Source organism: Seriola aureovittata, chromosome 13 (genome assembly GCF_021018895.1).
Source record: "Seriola aureovittata isolate HTS-2021-v1 ecotype China chromosome 13, ASM2101889v1, whole genome shotgun sequence".
NCBI classification, from domain to species: domain Eukaryota; kingdom Metazoa; phylum Chordata; class Actinopteri; order Carangiformes; family Carangidae; genus Seriola; species Seriola aureovittata.
The window spans coordinates 3,126,766-3,138,847 of record NC_079376.1 but is presented as its reverse complement, the minus strand read 5'-3'; the positions used below and the strand labels follow the sequence as shown (position 1 = coordinate 3,138,847).

Sequence of the window (12,082 nt, the reverse complement as noted above, 5' to 3'; positions counted from 1 at the left end):
ATTAGAGTAAATTGAATATCTTTGTGTTTCAGACAAAACAAGAGGTCAGATTACCCCCCTTTAGACTCTAGTTAATTGTGAGAGTTTCATTGTTTTCTGATATTATAGACCAAGCAATTAATTGAGAAAATTATAAACAGATTCCTTGATAATGAAAATAATTGTTATTTGATCATTTGCAGCTGATAATAATAATAATAATAGTAATAATAGTAACATTACTAATAATAATGATGAATGAATCAACAGAACAATATACTGTGCAGCGCTGATCATTCGGTCCTCTTTGTCCTTCAGACCTTCCTGCTCACATTAAACGTTTCTCTAAAAAAACACACAGGCATCATGTTGACATACTGTGCAGCTTTATTTGCACTGTGGGACTCGCGGTGACACCAGGAGACTGTCAGCTCCGGCTCTGTTGTTTAGAAAAGGTGTACTCCATCAGAGCCTCTTGAAAGTACAAAATCATTTATATATTTATCGATCTTCATTGGCTCTTTAAATCCAGATACAATTGTGTCCTGTGCTAATTTAATATTCATGTGAGTCATTGTGTTTGATGAATGTATTCGTAATGTTTTGGTTAATTAGTTAGGTCTTAGTCACCTTGTTCTCTTTAAGTTTCTTCTCAGACTTCAGAAATGACTTGTGTCTTAACCGTGTTAGTGCTACACCCTATCACATATTTACCCTTTACTGTTTTTGTGGTCTACTGAGATAATGACACGTACACAGTCTGGACGGTTCTGGCAGGATTGAATCCCAGGCCAGTAGTTCATGTGGTTCCAGAGGCCCGGTACCAACTGCTAAACTCTCCCCGTGCACCTTATTGCTTTTGAGTGGTTAAGGCAGTTCACAAGTGGTGATTCATCATTCAGTAACACGCACACAGACCCGAGTGAGCTTCCCACCTCCAGCATCATAGCGCCTGCTGATGAGTAGCCACAGAGTAGCTGCAGGGTCATTCCAGACGCCTCCCCTGTTCACTCAGAATCATCTGAAACTTAAAATTTTACCTCTGTTTTTACACACAAACACCTCCCACTCCAGGTATGTGGAACTATTTTTTGATGCCAATTAGAGAGCGAAGAACCGTTTTTTTTTTTGTTTGTTTTTTTTTTTACTAGACGTGTCGCTCTGAGCAGAAACCAGACGCCATACCTGGCTTCAAGCTCTCAGCTGGAGTCTAAGGTGAGATGGGATGGAGGAGGAGGCTGCGCTGTTAGACAATACATACACAGTACGTGTGTGTGTGTGTGTGTGCAAGTGGCAGAGCAAAATGTGAAACTCGTTGAAAGAAAACATCGAAACTCAGCCCTTCTAGAATAATACAATGTTGAAAAGAAGTAAATGCCAATGCTACGCTACTGTACCTACTGTAACTGTTTTTGTGGCTTCGTATTGGTCATGTGTGGCTTGCCCTGAGATGCTGGGAAATGGGTTTCTAAAGGTAATGCTTTCAAAACATTTATAAAGTTTTAAATCTGTTCAATTAAAGTTAATGATTTAATAACATTTAAGCAGCGATAGACTATAGGTCAGAGCAGCTACCTTGGAACCGAAAAGGCTTCTGGTTCACTTCCTGGTTGGGCGGGATAACGCTGGACGAGGAGGTGAACGAGCAGACTGAGAGCTGCGACTAAAATCATCATCAGTCAATTCATCAATTCTTCTATAAATAATCTTAGTCTAGTCTAGTCCATAAAATGTCAAGGAAACAAGTGAAAGACGTCCAGCAGAGCCCAGAGGTTCTCAACACAATATTAGTCAACAAAAAAACCAGCAGCAGTCCCTCACATGAGAGGCTGTAATCAGAGAATATTTAGTGCATTTGCTCGATAAATGACTTTAATTATTAACATATGAATCAAAAATATTGATGGATCAATTACATCAACTAATTGTTTCAACTCTAATCAGACTGTGGTTGTTCTGGCCGGGCTCCAGGTGTGTAACTGTTTGAGGACAACGGCCTTCAGCAGAATGTCAGTAAATACAGTTTCTTTTATTAGATAGGCAGCAGGCGACAGTATTTATTTATTTATTTATTTGTTTGTTTTTTGTGCTCGCTAAGAGGACTGGCAGTGGAACAACCATTGTAACATTCTGCATGTTGCAGTTGCACAAATGTGGCCTGCCTGCTGAAACTGTTGTTGTGCATGGCGGGGAGCGGCCTAAAGAGCACTCACTGCACTTCCCTTTTGCACTAAAAAAAAAAAAAAAAAATTGCTAAAAGCACTGAACACCAAACAAACATCAATAAACAGGAGCCAGGTTTTAAAGATGTGCTTCTCCCATAGAGCAGAGATTCGAAATCTTCAGTGCCGGCTCTTTTGTCCACACTGACTTGAAGTAAGTAGACAGTAAGGGGTTCAGTGTCACGGACAGTTGAACACAGCATATGGCCGTGGCAGGTTACGTGATGCCTCTTGTGCCCCTCCGGGTCTCTCTCTTGTAAACTGACTGCGTTGACCGCCGTGCCAAAAAACAAGCATGTAACACAAAATCTGCATTTGTTCATTCTCCACATCCCAGCAGGGAGAATCTGCACGAGGTTTGAGTGGAAAATCGTGTGGTGTGGTTGAAGTGAATAGCTGTGGATGAGGTAATGTAAGGCTATCCGTTTTCAAACATGGAAGCTGTTTTGTTTTTGACAGATGTGTTGTTCTGGATTCTTGTTTCTGGCTATGATGGCAGCTATAATTAGAGTCAAGAAATTAGTTAAATATTTCTGTTTACGTAACTCCCTTTTCCCCGGCTCATGATATTTTGACAGCGAGTGCCAACACTCTCGCTCGCTCTCTAACTCCTAAGTCTCCCCACGGTTCAAGTTAAAACAATATTATTGTGAGTTGACAAAGTACAGAACAATTCAAAGAAATGCATGTATGTAATAGCTAATAAAGCCCCACCGATATTGGCTGATATTTGAGGCCAGGTTTAGCTTTTGTTGACCGATAAGTAACGATAAGACGTTGCAGAGTTTGTCCGCATGTTGGTTTATTTTTCAACAGGAAAATATCCATCTGTCTTGGCCGCAGTGAATAATTTTCTAACAATCTGACCGTGTGAAAGGCGTCGCTTGTCGTGATGAAGCTACAGAGAATTATCACCTGAACCTGCAGCTCCCCTCGGCTTTACGGAGCTTTGTGGTGAGTTTCAGCTCATTGTTTGGCCGTTCTGGTTCACTCTCACTGCTCTCAAAGCCTCATTTTTGGCCGAAGCAGGCACAGCTCGAAAAAACCCCCCCACAGTGCACCACCTCAGCAACGAACAGCAGACAGAGCATTTTAGCAGCTAAAGAGCCAGATACTTCCCCACAGGAGATGATGCAAACCAACAACAGAGTGAATTTATTTTGGACTTAAACTCATCATGTGGCTCTAAATAATGATAAAACAAACAGTTGTATTCGAACAAGTTTGCCAAATGAATTTAAAAGGTGATGATATATATGTTTATAGAGTATTTGCTCTGCCTCAAACGTGGCCAAAAAAAATCTGTTATTGCAGGTTTAATGATATGAATTGATATTTAATGTTATTCCACTTTTTAAATTTTCAAACATCCACTATAGCGTTCCTTTGTGGAGATTCTGCAATTTGTTGTATGTGAACGAGTTTTATGTTTTATGAGACGCATTATATCTAAACTAGAAAAATGACTTGAAGAGTATTTGAATTAAGGATGGAGCAGTTATCCTCGCTGCATTGGCTCTCAGGAGTTAGATAAGAAGTGTTAGATAAGAAGGATGTGCTTTTGTCAACTTAACTGGTCAGCAAGAGAGAAAGTGAGTAAACAATGGTTCGTCTTTTAGAGAGCTGGTAGGGCAGGTATGACCTGACGCTTACTGACCTCGGTCAGTCCCCTGCAGCGATGCCTGTAGACACTAACTGATCTTCCACACACGTTCAAGACTGAAAGTGAACAAACAAACTGATCAACCGAGAGTTGTAGTTGTAGTTTTATAGAAACGTAAAAGCAAGAAAAACATTTTATTTTTTGGTGAGTTTTCCTGCACAGTGAACAAGGGAAGGATATCACATGACCAGTTCCAAATGTCTCTGGAGTTCATGTTTGCAGATTAACATTTTATTCATTAACAGTATCTGTTCTTTTCGTTTACACTCTGTCGAGCTTAACTTCAACCACCTCAGGTGCACCCAGCAGCCGCCATGTTAATGAGATTTGACTTCTCTGATGGAGGCAAGTGTAAATCCAACCTCTAGGCTTCAACGCAACACTTCAATTTACTACAGCCATGTTTTCCACCAGGTTCTCAGCTCACCTGCTCTCTCTGACGTAGACCAAGACATGGGTTGCGATGTAGCCGCGCCGTTTGGTGTTTAAGTGCACCCATCATGACACCTTGGCTGCAGGTTTGTGGCGGATGAGAACACTTTGAATTATCCTACAGGGCGAACACTCGTGATGCATTTGCTCTCTCAGTGTGTAACAGTTCTTATGCAAAGCAGGCCCACTGGCCATACCTCACACAGTGATGTGATATATGCAGGCTAATGCAAATGACTGACCTTTCACAGAGCATTTACATCAGGGTGGGAAATTAATTATTTTGGTCCAGTAGCCTTGAACCAAACTGGTCATTATTACATCACAAAAACAAGTGATGCAAGTGACTTCAGTCCAACAATATAAAAGGCAAAGTCAATTTGATTGTCACCTTTGACAGTGTCGCTAATTTGAGAGTCTGAAATAAAGTTAATAATAAAGTTAATAATCAGTGCCTTCATTAGGAAGCTGAAATGGGTAAACAAGAATCAATGGTGTCTAGTTTTGGTATTATTAGATTTTTACTTGATTATTTGACTTGTAGATAAATGTAATTCTGTCAGTTAAAACCGTTACTGCGTTCTCTGTGCTTTACATGGTTTAACAAATGCTCCCCAAAATATGAAGCTTTATGCATTATAATTCTGTGCACTTTATTAGGTGGAATTACATGCAGTGTATGTAAAACAAAATCTAAGCTGATATTATATTAACAAATGTAGAAAATGTATTTCTATGTAGAGAAATGCAGTAAACAGGCAGATCCAGTCTCCTGACAACACTGATTTTTATTTTTGTTGTTTAGATTTCTTTTGAAATCAGTTTTTAATATTTCTGTTTTCACATGATGTGGACTCAGTGTGTCTGTGTTGCCAATCATACATCACTATCCTGTGAAAAACTGTTGGTGTTACTATTTACAAATGTGTGATCTCAGTGCTGGGTGGGGAGTGTGCAGGATTGACTTCTTTATTTTTGTTTTTGTTTTGAATTTTGATGTGAGAATCTGATCGTAATTTGCGTTTTGAGGTTGCCGTTCTTTAGTACAAACCTCAATTAATTGATTAGATTTGTGTAGCTGACTTGTACGAGTTCACACCGACGACACTTAAACCAGTCCGGAATCAGACGCTCTCAGCAGCAGCTTGCTCTTTTGGATCTTTTGGACAGAGTTGACGTTGCTTGTCATCACTCGAGATCAGAGATTTTGGCAACTGAACGCGGAGGTGTCAACACAAATCTGATCCCACTCCCTGTCACTTTAGCTAGGCATGATTGACTCATCTGTGCTCTTTGCCATGATTTACACTCTGTGGTGTTAAGTCAAGAACATGTAGATCTTTACTTATTTTGTTTGCTTTGCTTTCTTTTTGTGCCTGCCAGATACTATACCAACAAAACTGTGCCGTGCTGCTCTTCTCACATCAAGGCAAAGTAAAGATGTCAGTTTTTATCAGGGCTGCAACTCACTAACTAAAAAGGTTTTGGCATTTATTCAATATTTGACAGTATAGATGTGGACAGGAAACATTGGGGGAGAAAGGTATGACATGCAACAAAGGTCGACATCAGGGCCATACAGTATATGTTCCAAGCACTACTAGTCCCCTGGCAAGCCGCACTAACAACTGTTTCAGTTAGTGAATTATCTCTCGCATATTTTTTCAGTTAATCAACTAATAGTTACTAAAATATGTGTTTTAAAGCTGTGACAACTTCCCAGAGCCCAAGGCGACGCCTTTAAACTGTTTCTGGCTCACCAACTGTTCAAAGTCATATAAAACTTAGAAAAGTGGCAAATCCTCGCATTTAAGAAATTGGAACCAGAACCAAGATCAGAGCAAGACGATGAAGCACACACCAGAATCTGTGTCATTATATGTGCATGAGAGAGAGAGAGTAAGAGCGGGAAATCGAGTGAGAGCAAGAAAGAGTGATGTCAGGCTTTTGGAGCTGGGCTGAAAATGCAGTCAACTGTCGGTTGGTTTTGGACCTGGATTGGTTTACATTAATCTTAGTTTGATCCACAATATATTTTTTGCAGAGGCAGACAAAGCAGTACGTCCATGAAAGTGAGCATAAATAAATGCATGTTGTGTGGAATGATCACACGACTGCAGCACACAAAGCAAGAGCAGACGCTCTCGCGTTCATACTGTTTATTCTTGGTGTGACTCTGTCCAAACGCGAGCAGTGTGCGCGCACAAGAGTGAGATCAAGAACAGAGATAAGCTCACATTCATGGTGAAACTAGTTAAGCCGCTCTGAGCTATATGACGAAGCATATTGGCGACCAGGTGAGTCGGTATGGCCGACGACGAGATGACATCTTGTACGTTGGCTTTGATGTGTTGAGAGAAGAGTGTTGGGGAGGTGTGTCTTGACGTGAGCTTTGCCTTGCTGCATGCTGCCCTGCCATAGGCTGCTGAGTGGTGGGCTGGGATAAAGGAATGGAGGGGAGAAAAGAGAAGGCACTAGGACCCAGCGGCGGGACAGCGAGTAGGCAGGCAGAGTGGGGCTGAGTCACTGCATGTGTCTGAGAGGCAGTCAGAAACAGAGCAGAGCAAGGGAGCAGAGGTGATCTCACACTCATCAGCACAGGATAACACAACCATGATGGGTTGACTTGGGGGGGGAGGCAGTTGGAGAGAGGAAGTGTGCATTCGCCACCACTTGCTCAGCTATGGAGACCAACAAAGTTCTTCATTTCGTGCCTTCGGGTAAGTGGATCAAAGCTCTCAGAGCGGCTCCTCAGCTGAGCACGACACAGCGTTCACTGGGAAAACCTCGGGTTTCCCTACCTAGTGAAACCCGAGAACCCCCTGTGCAAAACATGTGCAGTCCACCTCCACTTCCACTTTGAGGAACGGCAGATGTTTGGGTGTGCATGCGTTCTACTGTACATACTTGGTGTTTTTCTGTGTTTGCTCTATCTGCATACTTAGGAATGTGGCAGCGTTCTGTTTGTGACAGAAAACCTGTTTTTATTTTCCCTCCTAGGGGAGGTGTGGTTGTGGAAGCCCTCTTGTTCTGCAGAAATGCAGATGTTTTTTTTGTTCTTTTTTTTTTTTTCAATTTTGTATCAGTATTTTGCTGCCGTTTTTTTTTTTGTTGTTTTTTTTCCCTCTTCTTCTTCTTCTTGTTTATGTCTGGTATGCGACGTGAGAGGTTTCTGCGTCGTATTTCTTCAGTTCAGGAACTGAACCTTGAGAAACGATTGCTTTGCAAACCCACCCGAAAAAAAACAGTATACCTGTCGAGCAGGGACAGCTGGAATGCAGAGAAAGCCTGGGCTCATAATGCACTTTCTCATGTGTTGCACTGGCGGGGCTCGTGCATGTGCGCTTGCTAGAGAGAGCGGGATCGACACAGCACAAGAAACAGTGTGTGTGTGTGTGAATGTGCACATGTATCTGTGTGTACCGTTCGTCTGTGTGCATGTTGTTTCTGTGCATGAAAAATTGAGAGAGAAAAAAAAAAGCGATCGGTGGCTGTGTGTGTTTGTGCCTGTTTGGAGCGTGTGTGCTTGTGTGTGTGTGAGATGGAGAAAGACAGACAGATTAGTGTTGGTGACAGCCACAGGAAAGCAGCGAGTTCTCCCCTCGCTGAAAGTCCTCTGAGAGCCCGGAGCCCATTTGGAGGTGTGATGCGGCTGCCTCCTCACTTTCATTTTGTCTGGGAAGGCAGAGCAGGATGCTGCGCCTCAGTGTGTGTGTGTGTGTGATGAGGACGTTATGTGGGATAATGCAAGTGCGGAAATATTATCAGAGAATGTGTCTGTGTGTGTGTGCGCGTGTGTGAGTGTGTGCGCGGGCGTGTGTGTGTGTGTGTGTGTGTGTGTGTACGCGGGCACAAGTGTGTTTTTTTTTGAGTACACAGCCCTGTGTGCATGGGATACCGTGCAGGAATATGTCCGTGTTTGCGTGCATTTTTGTGTGTATGTATTTGTCAGAGTTCAGTCGTGCGCTTGTGAAATGTGAGAGTGTGTGTGTGTGCGCGTGTGTGTGCGCGTGTGTGTCTGTGGGTGAGCGTCATGCGCTGTGCACACTAACTACATTTCCAAGTGTGTGTCGGGGCGTGATGGACATTGCTGTGGCTCGTCCTCTGAAGAGTAATTTGCATTCATTTGCTTAGGAGCTGATTAGAGGCGGAGAGGACAGGTTTGATCCTTGCAGCAGAACAATTTGGTTGTGTGAACAGAAAGGTATAAGAGGTTTGTCACACAGGAAGGTTGAGGTTTGGGTTGGTAATGATAAGAGAAATGTCTGATCCACTAATGTCTAATCCTTTTAATTACACTCATTCGAGATGTTTGTGTCATGTAACTTAACCTTGGCTCTAAATGCGCACGTTAACGTTTTACTGCCCAGTACAACAGAATGACCAAAAATGCATCTGCAGGAATTTGATGGAGTTATTGATCACCACCAGTGACTCAACAATTACTTTGCCAGAGGATTAGATTTCTCGCTTTCCAAACTCACTTTACTGCCCTCTGGATTTTCAAGTAAAGCAGAACAAGCTTTTCTGCGCAGCACCTCACAGGAACATGTTGTCCATTACAATGTTCAGCTGAAGCTGCACAGACGACACAAACTGCTTTATTGCTGGTGTTTTCATCTTGGAGCGTTAGCAGACTCTCGTTGAAGCATATTGCGAGTAATCTTCCAGATTGTGTGTCATTATCAGTGGCAACCTGCTGGCAGGTGAAGGAGCACCTGGCGCTGTGGGAGGAGTTCAGGAGATACGGGATTCACTTTATAGACTTGTAAATGACCGCAGAGCTTCCACATGTAATCGGTCAACGTGATAACACTGCAGTGAGTTTTTATTATTTAACACTCAGGTGTAGATTGATTTACCTTTATGATTTTGTTTGCTCACTGTCATTTCCTACAATGCTTTCCATTGAGTCGTTGATTCATTCATTAAAAGGGAATGTTCAAAATAGGAATGGGCGATCATTTGCTTGCATAAATATTTTCATTATGTTGATCATATTGTTTTACACATTTCTGTTATCGAACATTAATTATGCAAAGTAGGGCTTAATGATATTCAATCAATCAGCGATTTCAGTTGGAAGGTCGTTTTTGCATTTTATTTTCACTGAAAAAAAATATAAAAATGATGATGGTTTGATTTTTGTCGGGTTTCCTTTGTGGTACATCGTGACACATTTTAGCAGTCGGCCATATTTCGATAATATTTCGATTGAGTGTTCAGTTCTCATGCAAAGTGAATTGTAGTAAAAAACAAATAAGGGATGGTGAATTACAGTTTTTGTTTTACACGTCACAGTTTTTGTTTGATGTAATGCGCTTTTACCATATCGCGATATCAGAAATGTGCAGCTAACGATTATTTTATTAATCAGATAATCAATCTCAATCGATAGGTGAAATGTAACTTGTCCGTCAATCCAATGAAGAATGTCTGTCACAGTTTCTTTAAACCCAAGGTCACCTCTTAAAATGTCTTAAACGCTTAAGACAAAAAAGAAGCAAATCCTCACATTTTAAAATCTGAAATCGGGGATTTAAGGCATTTAAGATTTAGATAGGACGTTTCTGCTCTCTTTTTTAAACAGCTCTGATTAAATATCACAATTATGACATGAAACTGAAATCTCCCAGCGTCGTCCCGGCAGGTTGTCAATCTTCAGGTGTGACAGACATCCTGATAATCAGTGCTGCAGCCGTGACCTGCAGAGCCAGAAAATATCAGCATGGCGGACACATAGTGGCTGTGTGAATTAGTAGTTCGACCATGTGGAAGTGGAGGTGTGTGTGAGAGAAGATGGATGACGTGTGCATGCGTGTGCATGCGTGTGCATGCGTGTGTGTGTGTGTGTGTATGTGTGCTGTAGATGTGACAGTGATCTCTGATCAGTATTCACCGCTGGCAACAGATCTCAGAAGCTCCAGCCTCTGAGCACAGCCATCTGGGCAGAGGAGAAACACACATCGACACACACATACAAATTATTATACAGTACCACACACACACACACACACACACACACACACACACACACACACACACACAAATACACGCACTGAAATATATGACAAAAAACACAACGACACGACAGGTCTGCCACACACGCACAAGTGTATTCACACATGAGCTTTTTGTTTTCTTCTTTGAAAAGTCACACACACCTATTTGTAAATGCACACTCACTGTGTCACAGATATGGTCCAAACACACTGCACGTAATTACATACAACACAATTCATTCTATCTAAATTATGTGTTGGTTTACACACACAAAACAATCATGTAGCTGTGTCAAGACAGACACTCATCTTACACAGTTCAAGGAACAGAGAATGAAGAAGACCACACATTCATTACAGTTACAACTCACACACTCTCACATGCACTTACACACACACACACACACACACACACACACACACACATGCACACTCTTGTTTGTCTTTATATCTCTGTCTTGCTCCATCTTGTTTTTTCAGCCTCCCTCTCCCACGCACACATTTACATACATAGACACTGTTTTCTGGTTTTTCAATCCATAAAATACACACACAGAAACATGCACACACACACACACACACACACACACACACACACACACACACACACACACAGCTGTGTCGTGGACAGGTGTGTATTTTTGTAGAAAGAAAAAAGGGTAGAGCAGACACAAGACAGTGCTTTAGAAGTGTCTACAGCAGAGTGTTTTTTTTTTATAACATACTCCGGCCTGCAATGTGACAGAACACTTCCTGTCAGTTTGGCAGGAAGTGTGTGAGGCTGGTATTTTTGGGATGATGTATTAAGCTTTGTTAGATCCACGGTCTTTTTAATAGCCCAGTGTAACAGATGTGATGTTTATTCACTGTATAGTGAGTTTCTGCTTTGTGATGTTGATTCTGTCGCTTAGTATGTGACATCGATGAGGTGCAATTACCACAACAACAACAACAACTGTTGCTACTAACAGTCCTATAAATAAAATCTACAAGGACTTAATTTTGGAAACATGTTCAGTACCGAACTGGAAAACCACATTTCACATCATCTTACATGTTTTTAAAGTAAGAGAATCAGGACGGCAAAACATATCGAGCTCTGTTTTTATGAAGGTAAACAGCACAAAGCTTCAGGGCATCATTTTCCCAGTATTTTGGTGCAGTTTTTGATGGCTCATTGTGCACAGTGCACCCATGCTCTGTCCTATTTTCATCCTTTTATTACATGGAGGTGCACTCCTGCTTTACTGCGTGGTCTTGATGGGAAGTTTAATTTCTAACAAAAAAACGGTGGTCTGAACTTAAACCATCATAAAACCGCCACTGCGCTGAAGGGAGCCGATATAATCAACCATTATTGTTACCAGCCTCTAACACACCCACATCGCATTTGCCTCTGACCTCGCCAAGTGTCTATGTACGCCACAATACCACGTCCACGGCACGGTGAGCGTGACGCCACATTGCCCTTGATTTCTAAACATTTTGATGGTTAAGATTGTTATGCGAGGGATATATGAATATAATCAGGCTTTTTATATAACGAGCACACCCACAATTCAGACACTTTTTTATCGTTCTTAAGAAGCTATTACTACACCGAACTTTGCTCCCCTGTCTCTCGCAAACCCTAGATTTATTTACATCGATGCCCTTGCCCCGCTCTTGTAATTTGTTAATACAGCTTGGGGAGCAATTGGGAGCGCTTGGTTAGATGCACTGGATCCCCCTGCTAACAGAAACTTGGCAGAATCCTTGTCACATAAAAATGAGGTCGCACAGGC

General features: G+C 41.8%; 1 protein-coding gene across 5 annotated transcripts in view; it reads left to right on the top strand.

Moving 5' to 3' along the window:
* The window catches only part of slc4a11 (solute carrier family 4 member 11), a 93,421-nt gene that overhangs the window by 11,618 nt on the left and 69,721 nt on the right, over positions 1 to 12,082 (top strand). Inside the window, exon 1 of one of the 5 annotated variants that reach the window (XM_056393328.1) lies at positions 6,834 to 7,016. The exons of 3 other annotated variants lie outside the window; for them this stretch is intronic. In XM_056393328.1, coding sequence (XP_056249303.1) covers positions 6,980 to 7,016 — 37 coding nt within the window. In that variant the 5' untranslated portion in view covers positions 6,834 to 6,979. Of the gene's footprint in view, positions 1 to 6,833; positions 7,017 to 12,082 lie in introns of those variants that run through there. One more of the 5 variants, XM_056393330.1, reaches the window with a different exon arrangement.